Consider the following 23,378-nt stretch of genomic DNA (forward strand, 5'->3'; position numbering starts at 1 on the left):
TCCTATTGCCAACAAAATGAGGAACTAAACACTTGCAAAAAGAAACCTCCGGGAGCCTCCTGTCCCTGAAGTCTCTTATCTTGTGAACTAACAGATCTGAACTTTCCCAGGTGTTTCACTCCCACAGCTTTAGGTGTTGCCACATCAGATTCGGGGACAGATGGCAAGTCCCCTTTCCGATATCTGGCTCGAAGCAGAGCTTGTGGCAAGGAGAGAAACGAGGCAAGGCAATGAAAACCTCTCTCTTGCAGCAGTGGTTCCTTACGTCCCTTCTCAGTTGTGTCTTTGTGTTGGGATGTGCTGAGAAGGAGCCAGCACCCAAAGGTAAGGGAGGAATGGCTTGAATTCCAAAGAAGTGGTGAGGCTGGGGGGACTGGCACATAGAGTAGGAGGGCTCATCCAGATCGAAGCAGCCATTCTAGCTGAGGTACTGCTGCTCCCAACTGAGAATGTGGGAAGTGTTCTGAAGGCAGCCATGAAGGCTCATCGCTTCTGTCTGTGAAATCTGATAAAAACTTTCAAGGAGGGTCGGGTACAGTATGTGTGCATCCATGTGGCTACAAAAAGAGGCTGGCTATACCTTCCTCTACTTCTTAGGTACCCCTGAAGATGCGAGAAAACCAGTACAGTTGGAGGATGTTGCAGCCGTGGCCGCATTTGTCAGTGCAGCTGAGGTGGTTGTCGTTGGATTCTTCCAGGTTTGTTGAGATGACTCTGTAGCTGTAGACTTAAACTTTCATGCTGGGCACTCTAGCACAACCGCCTTACAACCCTGTATTATATTATGTGGAGAACCGTGTAAAAAATAGTTGCTCCCATCTATGGTTGTTAAAATTTTGTCAGCAAAAGTAGTTGGACTTTTGTGAGCAGTGACGATGTCATAGGAGGACAATATAACACCTTAATGCTGTCTGGTTCAGGAAGGAGACTATGACTGTTGTGTGAGCACACAGTCCAAGTTCCAAAAGCATAAAGGTAAAGCTACCCTTGACCGTTAGGTCCAGTCACGGACAACTCTGGAGTTGCATGCTCATCTTGCTCTATAGGCCGAGGGAGCCGGCGTTTGTCCGCAGGCAGCCTCTGGGTCATATGGCCAGCATGACTAAGCCGCTTCTGGCAAACCAGAGCAGCGCATGGAAACGCTGTTTACCTTCCCACCAGAGCAGTACCTATCTATCTACTTGCACTTGACGTGCTTTTGAACTGCTGGGTGGGCAGGAGCTGGGACCAAACAACAGGAGCTCACCCCTGTTGCGGGGATTCGAACCGTGACCTTCCAATCGGCAAGCCCTAGGCTCTGTGGTTTAGACCACAGTGTGACCTGCACCCAAAAGCATATTGATCCCAAAATTATCTTGAGTACATAGTTTTCTCCCTCCTCAGTTTTCGGTGTGTTTTCTGAAGGTCATTTCTCACATTTATGGCCAGCATCAGTACTTGACATCCTCTGGCAGCTTCCAGGGCCCAAATGACCCAGTAAGGATCAATGTTTGTCATGGCTCCTCCTCACCTGGCAGCTACAAGCTACTACTACTATATCCCCCCCCCCAACACTATAGAACACCTGATATATTGACACTGGAGCATTGTGGGAAATTAAAAATGGCAGTTGTCCGGTGCTAATGGGAGGAATGTCACTGCCTAACAGGGATGGTGTTTCCTGTGTTGCCACAGCAAGAAGTGCTGCCGCTGTTGCCCTGTACCACCTGTCCCGCTGCTTCTGCCACTGATTTCTGGTGGGATTGCGCCAATTTCCAGTGAGAGCTTGCTCTCCAAGCATTGCATGATCTCACTGGAAATTGGCGCGATTGCACCGGAAATCAGCACTGATGCCGGTGCTGCTTCTCTGCCAGAAGAGTCCCAGCAAAACAAACCACCGCCAAGACTCAAAATGTGTACAAATAGAAGGGTCCTTCAAAAGAAGGACTGTTCTCTGTAAAGTAGGACAAACAACAATCCTAGCAGTAGTTCAATGGACTTACTAAACATTGTGCTGTACTTCAACAGAACATTGCACTGCTATTGTTAAAAATATCACTGTCTCTATAAATACACTACAAATGTGAAGCCAAGTTTTCAAAGGCTTGGAATGTGGTTCGTCCAGCTAAAGCCCAGCTGATTAATCACTGAATACTCAAAAGTGCTTTCTTCCTCAGTTTGAACTTACCGATGTGTTTTCAGTCCACGCTTCTGCTTCCGCTCTAGAACCAGCTGCTCAACAATAATAATAAAATGATGAAGAGGCCTTTGTTTAATATGAGGTCTCTCTCTTCCACCCCTGTTATTTTCAACCCAACTTCTTTTCCCCAATTGAACCACATTAGCTGTAAACTTTGTTTCAATCTCAGTTTCGATCTCTGAGAATTTTAACTTGATTGAAAACAGTTTCAGGAAATAGACGTTTTAAAGGGCCAACTGTCACTGTTATTTGAGATGTAGAAAGGATGCAGAGCAAAATTATCTTAAAATATTTGATAAGTTGTGCATTTCTAGTCTCTGATCGCTACCTCATTTTATACTGAGAGTCTCTCTAAAGATGCAAGGAGGGCTGGGATGGAATGGGTCAGAAAACAAACAGCTATGTGTGGTTCACCAACACCTTGACATCCTTTTTTGATGGTGACAGAGAGAGATATTTAATGTGTTTTAATGCCTACTCTTTAAGTACCCATGAAACAGTCTTAGAATCTCAATAAGTAGATAGAGATTGCTGTATTGGCTCCAAAGGACAGAAAAACAGGTGGTATCTCCCAGTGAGGAAATGCTGTCGTCTACAGTCTCAGGGCCTAAGGTTCAACAGAGCACAAAGGAAAGTCAAGCACTCTGCACTATTTAAGGAGCCTCATGACTTTAGTTGCATCTGGTTTATAATTGCAGCCATGGTAGCAGGAATGTATTGCTCATTCTCTTTTAAATACAACAGGTGACCAGTCTGGAAGGTCATCCAGAATATTCATTTATTGAGGGATGTCCAGTAATCCTTGTCATGGAATACTGACTCATGCAGAATAAGGGCCGCTAGAGAAACCTGTTTAGGAAAGTTTTTAATGTTTGAGGTTTTATTCTCTTTTTAGTGTTCTGTTGGGAGCCGCCCAGAGTGACTGGGGAAAGCCAGCCAGATGGGTGGGGTATATATAATAAATTATTATTATTATTATTAACCTGCACAACTACAAGCAGCCGCTAGATGTCAGCATCCTTCACTTAAATTGCAGAGGAAAGCCAAAGCCCCAAAGAAAATCTGAGGCAGAGATTTCTGCCTACAGAGCTGCTTTCTTAGTCTTTATTTAGTACATTTTCCTGCTCTATTTTTCTCCACACACCCCCATATCCTCCACCTTTCTCTTTTCCTCTCATTCTACCTCTTTAAGGGTACAGCTACACTATAGACTGAAATGGCTTTGATAGTGTTATAGGGTAGTCTGGATGACTACTCATGGGTCCCCTCCAACTTGTGATCCTGTATTTATTAGCTTAGAATCTATAAGAAGAAACCTGCTGAACCAGCCAAAGAAGTTCCTTTGTTAAGGTAATGGCTTCAGCTGGCCAGTTAAGTACTTCCATTTGCATGTCCAAAGAGTGAGCTCTGTTGCCACACAGACTAATAGGCAAGACTTCCCATCTTACACGGATGCCATCATCATAGGAAGGAGAACAATAAGTTGTGCCTCCCCCATTTTTTTTTCATTCTCTTTCTTCCCCTCTCCTTTTCAGGATCCAGAGCGACCAGAACTTTCAGAATTCCTTAAAATGGTACAAGATATGCAAGATGTACCATTTGGGCTCTGCACCTCCTCTAATGTTCTTTCCCATTATAATGTCACAACAAACACCATCTCCCTCTTCCGTATGGTAGGTTTTTGTATTTTTGCTTGTAGTTCTGCTGCTTCCAGCAAACAGGTCAGTGGTGGCTGATGCCCATTGGAACTGGTAGGGTAGAAGGCAGGGAGGCCAACAGCAGGTGGCGCCATAACCAAGGACAGGCCAAGCCAACTGATTCCAGTCTTTAACCTCTTTACTGAGTTCTACAACAAGCAACACTGAGGCAAGGAGGAGGAAGCTGATAAGCAATTCTAACCCCCTGCTTATAAGTAAGAAGGCAGGCAGGTGGAGGGTGGCTAAGTCATACTAACGTTGGTGGACAGGGCTCTATTCACCCCAATGAAGAAGCCTTCGCTGATTCAGGTGCTGCTGTAACTTGGTGTGTTAACTGGGTTCTCTTCCTCCGACAGTCTCTTGGTAGAAATCAATATTATACTCAGAAGGAGAGGCTAAGTCTTTCCAAGAGCAACAAAAAAGACCTGGAATGCGCTAGGTAGGAATGTTGGCCCATGAAATCTGTACGCTCTACATACAAAGCATGAAGAGAACAACCCCCTCCTCTCTTGCTTTTAAAGGCCAATGGAATATTTTGGAAGGACTTTAGTTCAGCTGCAACTTTGCTAAAATGAAGATCAAAGGCTTGCAATCCTGATTAACATATGCCCAGTAACCATAGACTTGTAGACTTTGGCAAGACACGTATGACTGTCTCATTAAAAACAAATTCATGTCAGCTGCCCTGTGGCAATTACTAGAACCCCTACATAACACTTGACCACTGCCTTGCTGTTCTAAGATTGAACGGTCACACGCATCTGACTTCCCTGTGCAGTGAGAAGGTCCAGGGGTGCAGAACTTAAGCGGAGTTTGATTTCTTTGGATCAAGGGATCAGTGGAGCCGCATAGTGTGGATACAAGTCATTGGTTTAGGAATCAGAGGCAGAAAATGTAAACAGCTTGTCTATGGACAGCCTTACATGGAAAAATCAGATCTAAGCAACATGTTGTGCAAGATAACACCCCTGTCTGGACACAGCCAATCAGTCTAGGCTAGGTTTTTTGATGGATACATTTCCCCCTGTTTTCCTATCCTAATTGCTCCTTCAGTCAACTACTAGAATTCTCCCCTACCCCGAAAACATCATTGCAATAACTGTTTCAATTATTGCCATGCAAAACCATAGGTAAATAAATAATAGATTAAATGGCTGTTTTAGATTAAAAGCCTCCAGGATTTATTTATTTTTAAGTCATGCTCCTATGGATGCCCTCTGGGTCTAGGGTCCCAATCTCAGCAGGTCTAAGTCTATTAGCAAAAAACCCCTCACCAACAAGGGCAGGGCTGCAGATGCAGAGCAGTCCAAACAAACCCCAGAAAATCAGTCTCGGAACCAAAACATGATCCAGAGGCAAGGCAACAGTCCAAGATCAATATCACAGGGAGTTCAGGCGAGATACAACACCGCAAAGGAAATAACAAAGAGCCAGAGTCCTGTGTTGTTTCCAGCATCTGGAAAGCCCCAAAGGGAAACCTTATACATGCTGACCTCCTAGACCACATCCTAAGCACAGCTGCTAATAGTGAAGGTATTCCAGACATTGCTTACTTAGAAGGAGACCCCTTACAAGCCACATGGAGGATCTGGATCTGTAGATACAGGCTATGTTGCTGCCATTCAGCCCCCTAAGCCCTGGACCTTGAGAACCCCAAGTGTTCTTGAGGACTAGATGGTAGTGGCTCCTCCTATGACAGTTACAATGGTTCTTCAGCCCATTGTTCATTTCAAAGGACCCTTCTTGCTCCTCCAGACCCTTGGCCAGTGGTGTGTCTGATTTGTCTTCTGAGAACCCCCTGACTGACACCAGGTTGGGGCTATGCATGAGAGGTAGCCATAGTGATGAAGACCCTCAGAGGGAATAAGTTAGCTTAGGGATCAGCAAACTTTTTCAGCAGGGGGCCGGTCCATGGTCCCTCAAACCTTGTGGGGGGCCAGACTATATTTTTTTGGGGGGGGGAATGAACGAATTCCTATGCCCCACAAATAACCCAGAGAAGCATTTTAAATAAAAGGACACATTCTGCTCATGTAAAAACACGCTGATTCCCAGACCATCCGTGGGCCGGATTTAGAAGGCGAGTGGGCCGGATTTGGCCCCCGGGCCTTAGTTTGCCTACCCATGATTAGCTGGTGTGCTCACTCCCTTCCATCTCTCATGGGACAGGCTACAGTCTATGGTGTGTTGCTGTCCTACCGCTTTCACACGTATGTTTAACTTGAACCTGCGGGACAAATAAAAGAGCAGCAGGAAGTGACTCCTGGGCATGATGTCCATTAGGGGAATCAGCTGGATCAGACTAATTAAAATGTACAGGACTTCCTGGAGTAAGCCATTAAGTCTATGGGTGGTGATGAGGTGAAATAAAATTATGTCTGAATATCTTTTTTTAAAACCCTGCCCATAGAAAATGAACATGCTTGTGTAGAGCAGCACCCCTTTCTCTGATATGGTAGCTTTCTATTGATGGTCAAACTATGGAACTCGCTCCCAATTGGATGGCTTCTTTTAATGAGGATTAGACAAATTCATGGAGGAGACAGCTGTCGAAGGCTACAGGCCATGACTGGAGTCAGCAATGCTTCTGAATACTAGTTGCTGGAGATGCACAGGACGGAAGAGTACTCTTGCGCTCGAATCCTGCTTGCTGGTTTCCCACAGGCAACTTAACAATGCGGCCACTGTGAGAGCAAGCTGAGGGACTAGATGGGCCACTGGCCTGATCCAGAAGATTTGTCTTAGGTTCTTATGCTGTTGGTGTGGCATTCAAACAAGTGTTTTCCTTCCTGCAAGCTGAAGTAGCATTACTCAAGAAGGCTGCTGCTATTGAAGTTTGGTAAACATACTACAGAAAGGAATAGTCAGGTTAAGACTGCTGGTAGAAACTTAAGGTTGATTAATCGGAGCAGACAAAGCCATTCTGAGCACATCCTGCATCTGGCTTGAACTAATGAAACTTAGGAAACAGGCAGGCAGGCAGGCCTCAAGTTATCTACCTTACCAACAAACTTGTTTGCTCCTGCTCTGGAGGGTAGGACTCGAACCAATGGATTCAAGTTACAAGGAAGGAGATTCCGACTAGACGTGTGGAAAACCTTTCTGACAGTAAGAGCTGTTCGACAGCGGGATGGTCTCCCTCGGGAGGTTGCGGACTCTCCTTCCTTGAAGGTTTTTAAGCAGAGGTTGGATGGCCATCCGTCATGGATGCTTCAGCTGAGATTCCTGCATTTCAGGAGGCTGGGACTAGATGACCCTTGGGGTTCCTTTATAATTCCATGAGTCTAAGCAGTTACTTAAGGAGGAATCAGCGAATGAAGAATAGCTTGCCTTTCTTTTTTTTTTTTAAAGAAATATTTATTAAGATTTTACAAAGACAAATATACAAAAACACATAATAATAAAAATAAAAATTAAAAAGAAATAAGTAAAACATACAGAAAAAAACAAGAAAAATTAAAAACAATTATTTTTCATAACTTAAAACTCATTTGCTTGTTTCATTGACTTCCTCACACCTCCCCTTCTTGTATTCCCATTTAAATAATCAAATCAGCAAATCCTTACCCTCTTTCATTTATCTTATCTCTATAACTTAACATTTTATAACTCAGTATTTTCATCCATTATCAATTCATTTTTCCATATTCTTAAAGCATTACAGCTGGAAACCACTTAATTTCTATCCAACATCATTCTAACATTCATTAATTTTGCAATATTTCTGTAGATAGTCTTTAAATTTCTTCCAATCTTCTTCCACCACCTCTTCTCCCTGGTCCCGGATTCTGCCAGTCATTTCTGCCAGTCCCATATAGTCCATCATCTTCATCTGCCATTCTTCCAAAGTGGGTAAATCTTGTGTCTTCCAATACTTTGCAATAAGTATTCTTGCTGCTGTTGTAGCGTACATAAAAAAAGTTCTGTCCTTCTTTGGCACCAATTGGCCGACAATGCCCAGAAGAAAGGCCTCTGGTTTCTTCAGGAAGGTATATTTAAATACCTTTTTCATTTCATTATAGATCATTTCCCAGAATTCTGGGAAGAATAGCTTGCCTTTCTGTCTATTGCTGCTGCTGCCCAGTTCTGGTAAAATATTGCAAGTGTTACTGCTTGACTCCCATCAATTAGCACACTCTTACTTTTGCTTTATGTTGGCCCTTCATGGCAAGTCCATTTCCCCCCTGAACAAATGCCCAAGGCAGGGACAAATCAACTAGTGTTACCTTCTAGGCTGTCTTTCTCTCTCTCACCTGGCTGCCTATGCTCTCTTCATCCTCCCTCTGCTACTTGCCCTTCCTGCCACTAGGCCAGTCTGGCAGAGCTTTGCTGCTGATTTCCAACTCTCTTCAGCCTTTACCAGTAGGGACTTTCAAAAGGGCTAGACAGCAAAATTCAAATCACACCAGTAAATGAGCTGTGGTCAGGAAGGTATCCCCCGCCACTCCCCTCTCTGTGGGAGAGGTGGCAAAGCTAACAATGATCTTATTTACTTACTGGTAGAAGCCGAAGAAGGAATGGAGGGGGTGTACAAACACAGCCCCCATTGGTAACCTGACATTGCAGTTCATAGCAGTGCACAGGAAATCCTTCAGCTTACTTTGCGTAGGCATATTGGGAGCAGCTTCCTTGGCTAGGTAGCATCCTGGTTTGTTGTGGTCTTTTGTCAGCCCAGAAGCCATCAGGGAAGGAGGCGGCTTGCTGGGCTGTGTGTGCTGTGTGGGGTGGGGTCCGAATCCTGGGGCAGAGCAGGTTAGCGCTTCCAGTCATGAAGAGAACTTGGTCGCTGCAGGCACAAATGCTTGCCATATCTAGATGTAGGGGTAGAGCGATGGGTTAGTTGTAGCTTCCAATTTAGTGCTGGAAGTTGACTATGGGTCACTCCAATCTTTTTCTTTATTAGGGAGGCAAGTCTCTAAAAAGCCCTTTATCCCAATTACAGTGGTACCTTGGGTTACAGACGCTTCAGGTTACAGATGCTTCAGGTTGCAGACTCCACTAACCCGGAAGTAGTACCTCAGGTTAAGAACTTTACCTCAGGATGAGAACAGAAATCACACGCTGGCGGCACGGCGGCAGTGGCAGGCCCCAGTAGCTAAAATGGTACTTCAGGTTAAGAACTGTTTCAGGTTAAGAACAGACCTCCAGAACGAATTAAGTTCTTAACCCAAGGTACCACTGTTTAATGGTGGCCTTATTCCTCACAGCTGGGCAAGGTAACTTGGTTATGCCTTCATCTAGGATTTTAAAATGTTGTGCAAGTTAGAAGCAGCTGGTAACCTATTTGGAATGGAATACTCTCACCTTCACTCCCAAATTTATGAAGTACAATGAAATGTGGTAAGTTTGTTACGATGACTCACCATTAACTTTGTATGCAATTTCAACAGGTGTTACAAATGGAAACCAGATTTCACTGGCCTGTTTCCACTGGTCATAACGTTCCTCTTCCAAAGACTCTTCAAAGATCTGTACTGTGAGGGAAATAAACATCATCATTTGATTGTGGAAGGCCGACAACCTAAATACACCTTTCTAGATTCATGTTTGTCCTTAATATGAGATAAACAAATAGATGCAGCTAAAATTAAACTAGGTTGACAGGGTAGATATACAGCTTTGGCAGTCATCTTGGAAAAAAGTTGAAGAATTTATATAGTTCCCTCTCAGCCTGCCTTCCCTTGAATAAATTTGGAAGAAGTGAAAAGAGGTGCGGGGAACTGAGGCAGGAGTCCAGAACAAAATATCTGTAGAATTGTGATAAAATGCATAAGAAAATGAATCTGACTGCAATTAATCAAACAATTATTGCTTCATTCAAGCAAGTCCAGCTGTGTTCAATGGGACTTATTCCCAGAAAAGCGTGGATAGCACTGTGGCCTTAAGTTGCAATCCCTCCTCGCTTGCCTGGGAGTAAATGTCATTCAGTGCAGAAGGACCTAATTCTGGGTAGACATGGCTACTGTACTCCAATCAAACTCATACAAGCAGTTTATGGCTCTGGCCCTGATTCAAAGGCCTATTGCTTTCAGTGAGACAAGCCTCATTCATTGTGATAAGAGTAGAACAGGGATTGTCAAACTTCTGTCACATTTCATCCCCTTAATGGAAGAACAGACTTAATTTCCCAGGAAACATAGGTAAAATCTGCCCTGCACTGGAGTTATTTTGATAGGTTTACTTTTTCTGCCTGTGCAACCCATTTGCATTTCCTCCCCTGTTTCTTCCAGGGTTCTCTTTGGCATGGGGTGAATTTGCATTTGGTGCCATTTTGACAGTCCCTATGGTTCTGTGAATGACAAATTCATCTTTCCATTGACTTTTTAAAAACATCCCAACAGCTTCTACTTTCAAAGGGAAAGGTATTCTGCCCATGCTCAGAAACACTGTGCGATTAAAAAAAACACCACAGACACACATTCCTGGTTCCCTTCATAAATAACTGTTTCTATGCATGTACCTGTGTTAGAGCCTGTTTTAACCACCCTCCCGACCTTTATGCACTTTGCATGTCTTCCAAGAACTTCAGCTTGAGATACCATCATTTTTGCAATAAAAATAACATGACTCTTGAGCCCTGGCCCAATCCAGTGGGATTGGATGGGTCACACCACCCTGTGTCTATGGGTGTATATATGTTTGTAGGTATGTCAATAGAACACACACACACAAACATATAATTTTTTACTAGAACAGGGGGGAAATGCAAAGCATTAGAATAGACTTGTTCAATGTTCTTGCAGTAGTCTGCAGTCTATTCCAACCCCCAATGAAGACGCTTTCCACTGACTCTGGTGGTCTTTGGAACCATCCCAAAGGTTTATGTACTCTGGCTCACTTTAGTTTAGTGCCAGTCTAACACTCTTTACTTTCCATGGAGCTGCTCTTGTTTTCCTTCCAAGCTTGTGAGAGAAGACTCACTCCTCAGTCCTCTCAGCTGTGGCCTGAAGAGGGCTAGTAATGCACCAGAGTCAAGAACTAGCTCCAGGGAAAAGCAAACGAGGACTATGTTGGTAGATCTGTTTCTGGAAATGACAACTCCATTTATGGCGTATGACAGTATAGGATTTCTATGTGCCATTTCCTAAGTTCCATATATCTCGTCCATAATATTCTTTTAAAAAATAATCACAAGGATTCAGCTTTGCCTTGCTGCGTCAATACATTATTTGAACACCTTATTATTCCTCTGGGATTTCTTGTTGAATTTTCGTTTCCTGCCTGCCGGCCTATTAAGAGGTCCATCAGGAAGATAGATCCAGGAAGATGTCAAAGAATCTTTTCCAAAAAAACAGTATTTGTGGAGCCTAAATATTTTCTTTTCTTGATCTGCTGGAAAAATTCCTCTATTTATTGGAGAGGATTCTTGCTTGCACAATGTTTCCAGGAAATCCATACATGCCTGTGCCAGTGTTTATTAGGTTTAGAAGTAATGAAGTGAGCAGGCAAATATTTTCAAAAAGGAAAGAGATTTAGGTTGGTTTAAGATCCTTTTTCCAGAGGTCCCACAAATGTTTGCTTGCTAATCCCCATATCTCTAATGTCTAGGGCAATTTAATGCAACTGATAACAGCCACATCTGATTTTATTTTTAAAATGTTTCTATCATACCCTTCAGCTTATGGCAAAAGAGCAAATTACAGTGGTACCTTGGGTTACATGGTGTTATGTACTGAGTTGAATAGGATCCAAACTGCAGCAGTCTGATTGGTCCTAGAACAATAGGATTCAGAATGCAGCAGTCTGATTGGTCCTAGAACAATGCAGCAGTATGATTGGTTGGCAGGAACCACCCAATCATGCTCCAGATAGAAGTGAATCCACAACCTGATTGGCTTACAGTAGAATTCCGGAATTAGCCAATCATGTGCAGCCCATTGTGTAAATAATGTACATAAAGCAGATACTTTGAGGGGACATTCATTCATTCCTCCTCACCACTATGAGCTGAATAAAGAGCATGAAATCACTTTGCGACTCTGAGTATATTTCACTGGCGACGAGGATGGGATTTGAACCCACGCGTGCACAGCACAATGGATTAGCTTCAGGTTACATACGCTTCAGATTACAGACTCCACTAACCCAGAAATAGTGCTTCAGGTTAAGAACTTTGCTTCAGGATGAGAACAGAAATTGTGCTCCGGCGGCGTGGCAGCAGCAGGAGGCCCCCATTAGCTAAAGTGGTGCTTCAGGTTAAGAACAGTTTCAGGTTAAATACGGATCTCCGGAACGAATTAAATACTTAATTCGAGGTACCACTGTAAAAAGTTTATTCGAGGCTCTGGGATAAATCAGTAGGATAGTCCTCATGAAAATCTTAGGCCAAAAGTGAACCATACACAGGAATGCATACTGTGTGTTTGTGAGAGTGGAAATATAATGTATTGCTGCCTCACAGCTGGGTTGCATGGAGATTAACCTTTTTTGGGGGGGGGGGCTGAGGTCGTAGAACTTCCATAATCTGGCTAAGGACCCCATCCTGGGCAGGATTGGGTGCGTCATACAAATAATTTACTGGGCCCAGAGACCCTATTGGCTTTCCTGCCTCCCAAGACACATGACGTTGATTTTGCAAGTATTTTAAGGGACAATGTCTGGGGCAGAGTGACAACGGTGAGGCTATTTGCTTTGCTTCAGGTGGATAACAAGCGGCAAGACCTGGAAATCAAAGACAACAGTGGAATTGACGCCACCAAGCTGAGTCGCTTTGTTCGGATCAATGAACTCCGCTGGGTAACCGAGTACAACCCTATGGTAAGAAAGGACGTCTCTAGATCATGCTGGAGTTATACCCAGGCATTTGATTTTTTTTTATAAGATATTTATTAAGATTTTTTAAAGTATTACAATAAAAATGAAAAAAATAACAAAAATACAAAATAAAAATAGGTAAAAACACACAGATTTTCCATTGCTTATTTTCCTTTAGCTTGTTTCCCGGACCTCCTCATACCTCCCTTTTTTGTATTCCACTTCAAATTGTTGGTTCAGCAAATCCTTACCGTTAGATTTTTACCTATTTATAACCCTTTTTTCATATTCTCTTAAAGCATTACAGCTGGAAACCACTTAATTTCTATCCAACATCATTCTAACATTCATTAATTTTACAATATTTCTGTAGATAGTCTTTGAATTTCTTCCAATCTTCTTCCACCGACTCTTCTCCCTGGTCTCGGATTCTGCCAGTCATTTCTGCCAATCCCATATAGTCCATCACCTTCGTCTGCCATTCTTCCAAAGTGGGTAGATCTTGTGTCTTCCAATACTTTGCAATGAGTATTCTTGCTGCTGTTGTAGCGTACATAAAAAAAGTTCTGTCCTTCTTTGGCACCAATTGGCCGACAATGCCAGGAAGAAAGGCCTCTGGTTTCTTCAGGAAGGTATATTTAAATACCTTTTTCATTTCATTATAGATCATTTCCCAGAAAGCCTTAATCCTTGGGCACGTCCACCAAAGGTGAAAGAATGTACCTTCAGTTTCTTTACATTTCCAACATTTATTATCAGGCAAATGATAGATTTTTGCAAGCTTGACTGGGGTCATGTACCACCTGTATATCATCTTCATAATATTCTCTCTTAAGGCATTGCATGCCGTAAACTTCATACCTGTGGTCCATAACTGTTCCCAGTCAGCAAACATAATGTTATGTCCAACATCTTGTGCCCATTTTATCATAGCAGATTTCACAGTTTCATCCTGAGTATTCCATTTCAACAGCAAGTTATACATCTTTGACAAAATCTTAGTTTTGGGTTCTAACAGTTCTGTTTCTAATTTTGATTTTTCCACCTGGAAGCCAATTTTCTTGTCCAAATTATATGCCTCCATTATCTGATAATAATGAAGCCAATCTCTCACTTTGTTTTTTAGTTTCTCAAAACTCTGCAGTTTCAGTCTATCTCCCTCTTGTTCCAAAATTTCCCAATATTTATATTTATATTTCCCAATATACCCAGGCATTTGAATACCGAGTTCACTTTGGAGAGAACTAACCCATGAAATTACTGCCTGTTTCTTGACCCAAGAATGAGTTAATTGAATAGTGGCAGGGATGGCCACCAACTTGGGTGGCTTTAAAAGACGAATGGACAAATCCATGGCTATTGATGGCTACTAGCCATGATGGGCTATGCTCTGCCTCCATAGTTAGAGGCAGCAATGGTTTGGAATACCAGTTGCTGGAAACCACAGGAGGGAAGAGGGCTCTTGTGCTTGGATCCTGCTTGCAGGTTTCCTACAGGCATCTGGTTGTCCAATGTGAGAAGAGGGTGCTGGACTGGGTGGGCCATTGGCTTGACCCAGCAGGCTTTCCTTATGTTCTGATGTCTCTCTCCCTAAGCTTTCCTTGCATTTCCTACCTGCTGCTCCTTCAACCTTCCCGTCTTCTGTGAACTGAGAAACCGAGCGGGGAGCTTGACGCAGGGCCTAGTACGCTGGACCTCCCACAGTGCTCCAAATCCCACAGGTTTTGAGCTGGAAGGCTCTTCAAGAAATGCACTCTCTGACCTTTTCTTGTGAATTCTGGAATACACACACACACACACACACACACACACACACACACACACACTTTCCTTCTTTTTATTGACACAGAGCCTCTCTCAACCCCCACCCCCCATCCTGCCAATCTCCCTGTGGGTGGGTGTAGCGCACAGGGAGGCGGCAGGTCAGCTGTAGGGTGTCCACAGGCCCTTCTTTGGCTTGTGGGAGAAGGGTGGGGGGAAAGTGAAGGGGAAGGAAAAAGTCAGATGACAAATTATCCGCCAACGGGAAACTATGCGAGGAGCCCATTGGCAGTGCCAGGTGACTTGAGGCTCTTCACAGAGGGCTAGTGTGTGCAGCTCAGTCATTCCCAGTGATATATGGAGAGTTCCCGGTCTACTTTCCATGTTGTTAGCATCCAGTCTGCTTGGACTTGTGGCTTTCAAACACAGTTCAGATCGGTGCTGAAATGTTTTCCAGGCTTCTGCTATGTTTTTCTAAATGGGAATGATAGCATCAGAAAGGTATACTTGTGTGTGTGTGTGTGTGTGTGTGTGTTCTTGGTTGCCATTGCAGTGGTAACACTTCCACAGGATTTTCCATCCTTCACTTCTTAAGGTTTGCAGTCTGACTCAGAGAAGCAGCTTAAGCCAAATGGTGGTATATATCACGTTTAGAATAAAGACTCACATATGTTTTTTTAAAAATAGGAAATATAGAATTCCATGGTGATTAAAAAGTGTACATGCAGAGTGGTAAAGAAAATACATGGAAATGGAGCAGTGACGGCTGCATTCTCGCATGCTGGGAGTAAGTCCCGTTGAACTTAGTTGGGCATCCTTCCCGTTAAAGAGGTAATGGACTGAGCTGAAGATCTTAAAAGCTGTGTTGGACAGGGTAGCCAGCAACCTTTAGGGCAAACACAAAGACACAAGACTGATGAACATTAAAAGGACAACTGGGATCTGCAATCTCAAATGTGAACTGTAGAGAATCAACTTTGTCAAATGCAAACGAACAAGCAAGCAAACAAGCCCCCGCCCTCCATATATTCTTGTTCTGTGCTCATGAGGCTAATAACAGGGCTGTCACATGAGGCCCTACTTTCAATACTGTTTGTGCTTGCAAAAGTTTTAGGGTGGTAACCCTGCTTCACTTCCACACCCCTTAATTTCCTGCCAAAATCTCATAATTTTTAATACCACAAATGTTCCGGTGTATTTTTGTCTGGCTTCTCTTGCAATATGACCACTTGGACAGCAATAATGTGGTAGCATAGGGGATGCATCTCAAAACAAACAAAATGAGGATAAATCCACCACTGTTACTGTGTCAAGGTCAATATCCTGTTGCAGAATACACAGCAACCGCCACCACCATCATCATCCTCCATCTGGGGAGGACCTTGATTTAAAATATCAAGCTTTTGTCTTTTTTAAAAATATTGACTTTCTTAAAAAATAATGTTTAATTGCTTTTATTCTTACAGGTTAAACAACAACACAAATGCAACAAAAGGCACACACACCCCTTAGGAACTAAATCTTTAATTCCACCATCAATTTGGGTCCTGGATTTGTGTTTTTGAGAAAATATTGAGTTTCCAAATCCTCACCTGAAACATATTCTCTTACAAGCAACTCTTAAAACACACACACACACACACAGAGAGAGAGAGAGAGAGAGAGAGAGAGAGAGAGAGAGAGAGAGAAGTTTTATTACTGTTTTGAATGATTATAGTAACATACAAACAAAACATAAATAGGAGAAGTCAAAAATAGGAAAGGAGGATGTTGGTTAATGTGGCTTGACCTTAGAAATTGTTCATGGTATAACAAATGCTTACCAATTGCCTATGTTTCCCTTTTGCGGATGTCAAGCTCAGTATGCAGCCACTGAGGGCTGGGGCTGGGCTGCAGCCAATAGCACAGTCCTGTACTGACTTATCCACCTGTTTGCTGTTCGAAGAAGGTGTTGAGAGGCCTCTTCTTTTGCTTGAATTCAGGCATCTATTGGCCTATGTCTAAATCCAGCAGTTCTAAAAAGAGCACACCTGTGAATTCTTCTAATTTGTGGGTTTTTGGTTTTTTGCCAGTTTAACAAATACAATGCGCAGACACAAAGAGGAAAACAGTTGAGGGTTGATAAATAGATTAATCAGAGCAAAACTGATCAATGTTCTGACAAATCAAGTAACACCTAGCTTACTAACCATCTTAGCTGGTCTTGCCTGAACTTTGCACAGATTCAACTGCACCACCTCAGTCCAGCCCTACTTCATCCTGAAATCTAAATCACCTCTGCTCTTTGCCTCTCTGCTTTTGATCCATTGCATTCTCCTCTGTTATTTGGATACGAACTCGAGGGAGCATTGTCATGATTCTGAGGGCTAGCCTTACGTTTTCAGTGTTCTAGGTTTTAGGGCTTGGTGCTCCAAGAGTGCCTCAGATCTCACATTCCCTAATCAACCTATTTCTCCATCTCTGATATATTGACAGACTGCAGTAGGTATCTTTAATAGTACCATTCAGACCCACCTTCTCTTGTTCACTGACAAGTCATCCCCAAAGCATGCGGAGATGATGGACAAGTATCGTGAAGCAGCAGTTCTCTTCCAAGGGAAGGTAAGTCTGATGTGACTTGGGTGCAAGGTTGTTGTTTTTTTTATCCTTCCAGACAGAAGCAGTAATTTATGCTTGGGCACACCACAGTCTAAAGCGGGGTTGACCAGTGGCGGAGGAAGGGGGTGCGAGGGCTGCAGTCCACACCGGGTGTCATCACCAGGTGGGTGACAAAATGAGTTTAAAAATAAAAAATTGGGCTCACAAAACCTTTTAGGAGTGATGTGGTGGCTTAGGCACCTGCAGGTTCCATGCTACCTGAAATGGCAGCATGGGACTTACCTCTGCCTACTGCTTCTCCCTCAGCCATCCTACAGCTGAGGGGGAAGTGGCAGAGAGGCTCCAAGCATCGGAGAGGCTCGTCTGGCCCCATGGGCAGCTTGCCCCGCCCCTGGCTACAGGACACCACCCCCCCCTCACCAGGCCCTCGAGCAGCTAGCTATGCTGCTGGGGTTGACATCAGTTGTTGGCATCAACAGGCACTTGCTAGGACTCACTCCCCAGTAGCAGCAGGTGAGCAATGAAAAGGAGAAGGAGAAGGAAATAACTTCGCACACTTTGTTCTCCCCGGCCCCCAGCGCAGGAAATTATGCCAACTGAGCCCAGAGGTGGCAGCAAGGGAATGGACAGTGGCAACAGGAGACCGGGGCCACATCTATACCTTTAAAGCACTATTATACCACTTTAACAGTCTTGGCTTCTCCCAAAGCATCCCGGGGATTGTAATTTCTTAAGTGTGCCGAGAGTTGTTAGGAAACCCCTATTCCCCACACAGAATTACAATTCCCAGAGTGGTTTAACAATCAAACCCTCTTCCCAGGGAACGCTGGGAAATGCAGCTCTGTGGAGGGAATAGGAACCTGTTTCTTTACAATTCTCAGTAACCTTAACAAATTGCAGTTCCCAGGGTGCTTTGGAGGAAGCCAAGTGGTATAAGAGTGCTTTTAATGTCTGGTGTGGATGTAGCCCAGGAGAACAGTCATGGAGATATGAGATTAGAAAATAACTTTGTAGAATACATGAAAACTCATTGGGGAACTTTTGGTTTAATACTAGTAGTCACTTGCCAAAGTAGAAATGCTATGCATTTTAAAAGACTTTTGGGATCCATTTCCTTCGCTGATGGCCAGCTTCCATTTTTATTATATATCTGAGTCACAGTTCAACTCTGGAAAAGAACTTGGAGTGGCCAATGGCACTGCTGCTGCTGTTCCATTGGCCACCTCCTGATGTCTCTGAATATTCCATATGCCTGAAGAGCTTTCTTCAAATGGCAGCACAACCCTCCCTCGGACTTGCCAGGTGAACTGCGCTGAGGACACTGAGTCAGAATTTCAGAGCTTATAATGTCGTAGAGGTTTCTTTGTTGCTTCTGTTTAAATTACTGACCTAAACACCAGGGGCTTCAGAAACCTGTAGGTGATCTCATGTGAATTCTTTCCCCCAGCTTTTCGGTTCCAAACATCTTCTACACAAATGTTGTTTTAATAGGTGAAAAGACTTCTGAGACATGCAGGATCAAAGGCTGGTGTTTGGGCAGGAGCAGGTCCAACAATCTTTGCCTAAAGTCCATGGCGCTATTATGCGGAACCCATATTAAAGACAGAGCTTCATAACTGTCTGGTCCACATAGTCTAGCTAGAATCCAACATGGGGAACACACAGCTCTGAGTCACTCTCCCCATCCCATCCAATCCCCCAAACCATGCTTTCCCATCTATTATTATTATTTGCATACAAAATACAAATGTGGGGAAGCTCAGAGATCGAGCAAATGCTTTGCTTGCACAGGGTCTCAGATTCAGTCTCTGGCTTCTCCAGGTAGAGGTGGGGAAAATTCCTAATGGAGATTTAAATGAAGAAAAGAATAGGGTGACACAGAAGCATTTATCTTTTCTATGTGAGTAAAGGTAGATGGAAACGCATGACTTTGGGATGGGAAGTGATAGAGGGCCACTCTAGACTTTTTGTTTTTGCAGATGATACTATCACGAGCACAAATCATAAGAAATGCTGCATAAAAAGGATGTCTGGAGGAACCCCTAAGGATGGTCATTCCCCACTTTTGATTGCCCAGACCCCCCTTGTCAATTGGCCTTGCCTCCCATTCCTCTGTCCCCTCTGCTAATTCAGGTTTGCTATTTTCAGTTAGAAGAGACTGCAAGGCTGGCCCATTTTGCTGCTCAAGGCAAAACATCAACACACACATGCACACATACCGTTCCTCAAGTCAAGGTGCATAGTACCCAAAGCTGATTCTGACTACAGATGCACACAATGGTATTCCCTTCACTGTGGTGCTTCACAGAAAGGTCTAAACCCCTCTGGCCAGACCAGAACCCTCAGTGTTACCTGCCCTCTCTGCTCTTCAGATCTGAAAAGCAGAGAGGATGTGATTTCCTCCACTTCCTGCCACTGGGTTGACTGGTGAGGTTTGAATCCCCATGTCTAGCCCAGCTCCATGATGTTACTGCTGTGTGTCTGATGGGCCACAAAACATGGTTTGGGGGCGAGATCTGGCCCGAAGGCCAACAGTTTGCAAATATCTAGGTTACTGGAGCTCCTCTGAGCTCTCATAATCTGTGTGATAACATTCATTTGCCTGTGTGAGCATTCTAAAATATCTCTACGCCTTTCCTATTGCCTCCTTGAAGATTCTTTTTATCTCAGTGGACGTCCGTGCAAAGGGCAATGACAGGGTTATGTCTTATTTCCGACTGAAGAAGTCTCAGCTGCCTGCACTGGCTGCATTCCACACACCAGATGAGGAGCAGGAGGTGCTGTCCGTGGATGAAGTCTCCCTGGAGACTGTAAGGGGTTTTTGCAATGGTTTCTTACAGAGAAAGGAATTGGTGAGTGCACAGGATGACAACTAGGCTGACCAATCACAGCTTTCTGCTCGATTATCAACCCCACCCCCTGGAAATGTTGTTCCCACTTTTCCACTTCAATCTGATGTCTAGTTTTATACCTGACATAGCTGGTAGTGTTTCAGAGCAATGCTTTTGCACCTAAATAATAAACAGAGGACCAAACTAGATATTAAGTGTATCTTTACACCTTTTTTTTTTTAAAAAAAAGCAAATATCAGTCAATGGGGGGCAGAGAAGATGAATGATTATCAATACAGCCAGTGGTGGTAATGGAGGTGTTTAACACTTTCCTGGAATGCTAAGGTCTCTTATTGGTGCCTATGGAGGATTTCCTTCCAATGTAAATAACAGCTACTAAGGGGCTATTTTCATGAGGGCTACTCCTGGGGAGGAAAGGGTTAAACCCACTCATCCCTACCAGGTGAGATTCTGATAACTGTCAGCCCTCCCAGTGCCTGTTTTTAAAATCATGAAGTCTAAATGCAAAAATGCATTTAACTCATCCTAAATAATGCAGATCATTTCTGACATAGCAGGTACTGTGTGCATCCCCATCTGTCAACATAGTTCTGAATTATTAGTGGGTCATAGCAGTGCTATTGCATCAGTGATCAAGCATAACCATCCATAGCTTCCCCTGAGGCAGTTCAGAGTCACAATACACGTCCTCTTGGGTGCTTGTGAAATCTTCTCTATCGCTTCCCTAAGAAAAAGTGTCCATGTAGAAACTATCTCTGTGTAGCTCAGTCTATCATGGAAGTAGAATAATTTCTCCTTCTGAAAAGCTGTGCAGTCTCAAAAGATTTAGAGATCTGTGCTAAAAATAATTTCTTAAATTTGAAATTATAGGATTGGAATAAATTATGCAAATGGAACAAATGTGAACAATTACGTTCAGTTTGTACGTTTTCTCCTCTGGCTACACAACTTGATTTCTCTCCTCTCCCCCCCCCCCCTGCAATGGAAATGTTTAGTTTCGTTGTTTTATTTTTGTTTTTCCAGGATTTGGGTAAGGAGGTTTTGGACTCATGGAAAACTGGGGAATTGTGGTGGAATATACATGCAAGAGTCAGGGCGCAGGGACTCCAGATGAAGGGGGAAAGTTTGGGAACTGGCAAAAGCAACTCTACCTCATTTCCTTAAAAAGGAAACCTTAAGAATTATGGGGCCTGCTGCTGTCGTGGAGACAAAAGAGATCCACTAGGGAACGGATCTTCAGAATATCTCGGTGCCAAGTTTATCTGCACAGATTTCCCCCCTCCTAATTCCTGTTTTGCTCTTTAATCTTGATGCGAAGCGAGTCCCCTACCTCCTTGTTCTGCTAAAAAATGAAAAAAATCACATGAAATATTCATTATATGTATAATATTATAGGCATATGCACTCCAGATTTCCTACAGTAACCAGCAGATAACAGGTAAATACAGCGATATAATAAAATTTTATACAGTTACAGCCGAATATATATATGCAACAGAGATTTCCTGCCTTCAGAGGTCTTGTTTGAGTGATGGTAGGAAAACTAAAATGGTATAAGAGATTAGCCCCCATATTAATGTGGCTCAGTTGGTAGAGGATGACACTCTTGACCTCGGGCTTGTGGGTTGGAGCCCCACGTTGGGCAAATGATTCCTGCATTGCAGGGGCTTGGATTAGATGGCTCTCAGGGTAACTCTATAATTCTATGGTTCTATGCACAGCGAGAGACACCAAGTGCTCTTTCAGGATCTCGAGTGTCTCCACTCCCAGTTCATCTTTCCACTAAAAATCATGATGTTGACGTGGTTCCTTTTGTTCTGCTTTATTTCAGAAAGAAAACTCTAAGCCAGAGGATAAGATCTTCAAAGAGGAACTCTGACTCTGTTCCAACAGCCTCTAGCCACAGCCTAATTCCTGCTGTAGTTCTGCGCATACTCTTGTCCTGGGGGGTTGGGGGATAATCAGCAGCAACCAACAGTCACACAACAGAAATGTGCCAGACCATGTCAGCCGAGTTCAATACTTCCTTGATCCTCCCATAAATGCTCACATTGGGCAGACCCACACTATATCTCTGGCTTTCACCAGAGATATATGGGAACTGTAGGGTTATTTGGGCGAAGTCATGTGCTTTACATGTGCATTGAATATGCTTTAAAGGTATAGTCTGGGTCTGCCCATTGCCTTTCCTACTTTACCAGCTCCATCTTTTCAGTTTTGTTCTTTGGTAATTCAAGCTCTGCCCTGTTTTGCAAACAATGAGATTAAGGGCTGCTGGGATCTGCTAGCTTTGGACAGGCTGCCAGGTAGCTGGCTCTTGACATTGCAATGCCATGTTAGTGGTGGGTTTATTCTATTTTAGTTTGTTCTGCAATGCTTTCCCTACGCTGCCACATTATTGCTGTCTGGAGGGGTTATAGTGCAACAAAAGTGGAACAAAAATAAAAAAAAACATTTGTGGTATAATAAATATGGGATTCCAACAGGAGGTTACAGGATATGCACAGACTGGGAATAAAGCAACGTGACCAAACTTTTGCAGGCGCAAACAGTAGTGATAGCTCATGTGTGAGCTCCCCATTAGCATCATGAGCACATATGATCATGAAAGTGCAATAAAAGGGTGTCTGAAGAGTCCCACCTGGGAAATTGTTGCACCAGAACTGGGGGGGGGGTCAAGAAAGACCCATGATTAAGGCATGAGATAGCTCCTCTCCAGGAGCTTTTAATAGCCACTTGAAGGAAAATCTTACAGCAGTACAGCTTTGAGGCCTAAACCTGGATGTATTTAATTAGTTGGTTGTTTCTTTAAAGCACTCTTTAGCTGAAGTGCCTCCTGGAGCAGCTTTATAAAGATCCCCAAAGAAAACAGGATGGGAAAAAAGCAAGCTCAGCCTCCAGGTCTTGAAAGTTACGGTTCTTATAACAACCAGCTGGCATAGAAACAGTTCAGGAAGCCAGATGGGATGGCAGCTGTAAGGTGAGAGTTGCATTAAGTCTTGTTTGCCACCCCAATCTCCAAGCAGTGTGGAAATCTAGGGGGTTTAGGGCTCGGTTTCCTTGGAAAGAGGGACAGCGGAGACTGTAGTGTCTTTATGATATATGGTTTATTTACACACATATATAACCTGAGCCTACGAGGCAGGGTATCACAGCATTAACACTCCAAGGGGATCTTGCTTCTCCCATAGTCACAGCCTTGAATTCAAGCAGAAATCAAGCAGAAATCAATCTCTGGTTTCTGCCAGCAGCCTCCTTCCAGCTCTCTCTCACACAAGTGGCTTTTGTCTTTCTCACTACCAGCAAGGTGAGAAAGAAGCAGTGGCGTAGCGTGGGGGGTGCAGGGGGGGCCGGCCGCACCGGGCGCAACATCTGGGGGTTAGGGTTAGGGGGCGCAAATCCACGGGTTAGGGGGCGTAAATCCATGGGTTAGGGGGCACAAATTACTTGCCTTGCCCTGGGTGCTGACAACCCACGCTACGCCACTGGAAAGAAGGGCCCATCCATTTGCCCTCTGACACGGAGAAACTTCGCTTG

The 23,378-nt window shown here is 43.8% G+C and overlaps 1 protein-coding gene and 1 long non-coding RNA gene across 4 annotated transcripts in view; one reads left to right on the forward strand and one right to left on the reverse strand.

Moving 5' to 3' along the window:
• On the forward strand, positions 1 to 22,311 carry ERP27 (endoplasmic reticulum protein 27). Of its 2 annotated transcripts, XM_083574248.1 has the most exons (7): positions 1 to 324; positions 598 to 698; positions 3,715 to 3,852; positions 12,517 to 12,633; positions 16,867 to 16,992; positions 19,644 to 19,841; positions 21,673 to 22,311. In XM_083574248.1, exons 1-7 carry the CDS (start codon positions 231 to 233, stop codon positions 21,718 to 21,720), a joined length of 822 nt encoding a protein of 273 aa, XP_083430374.1. In that variant the 5' UTR covers positions 1 to 230; the 3' UTR covers positions 21,721 to 22,311. The 2 variants fall into 2 exon arrangements, with proteins under 2 accessions (XP_083430374.1, XP_083430375.1); XM_083574249.1 differs by lacking the exon at positions 3,715 to 3,852.
• LOC310743794 overlaps positions 20,832 to 23,378 on the reverse strand; it is an 8,230-nt gene continuing 5,683 nt past the window's right edge. For both annotated transcript variants that reach the window (XR_014539231.1, XR_014539232.1), the window contains exon 3: positions 20,832 to 21,183. This is a non-coding gene — a long non-coding RNA (uncharacterized lncRNA). The remainder of the gene's footprint in view (positions 21,184 to 23,378) is intronic.

This window comes from Podarcis filfolensis, assembly GCF_964270895.1.
Source record: "Podarcis filfolensis genome assembly, chromosome: 10".
Lineage (NCBI taxonomy): Eukaryota > Metazoa > Chordata > Lepidosauria > Squamata > Lacertidae > Podarcis > Podarcis filfolensis.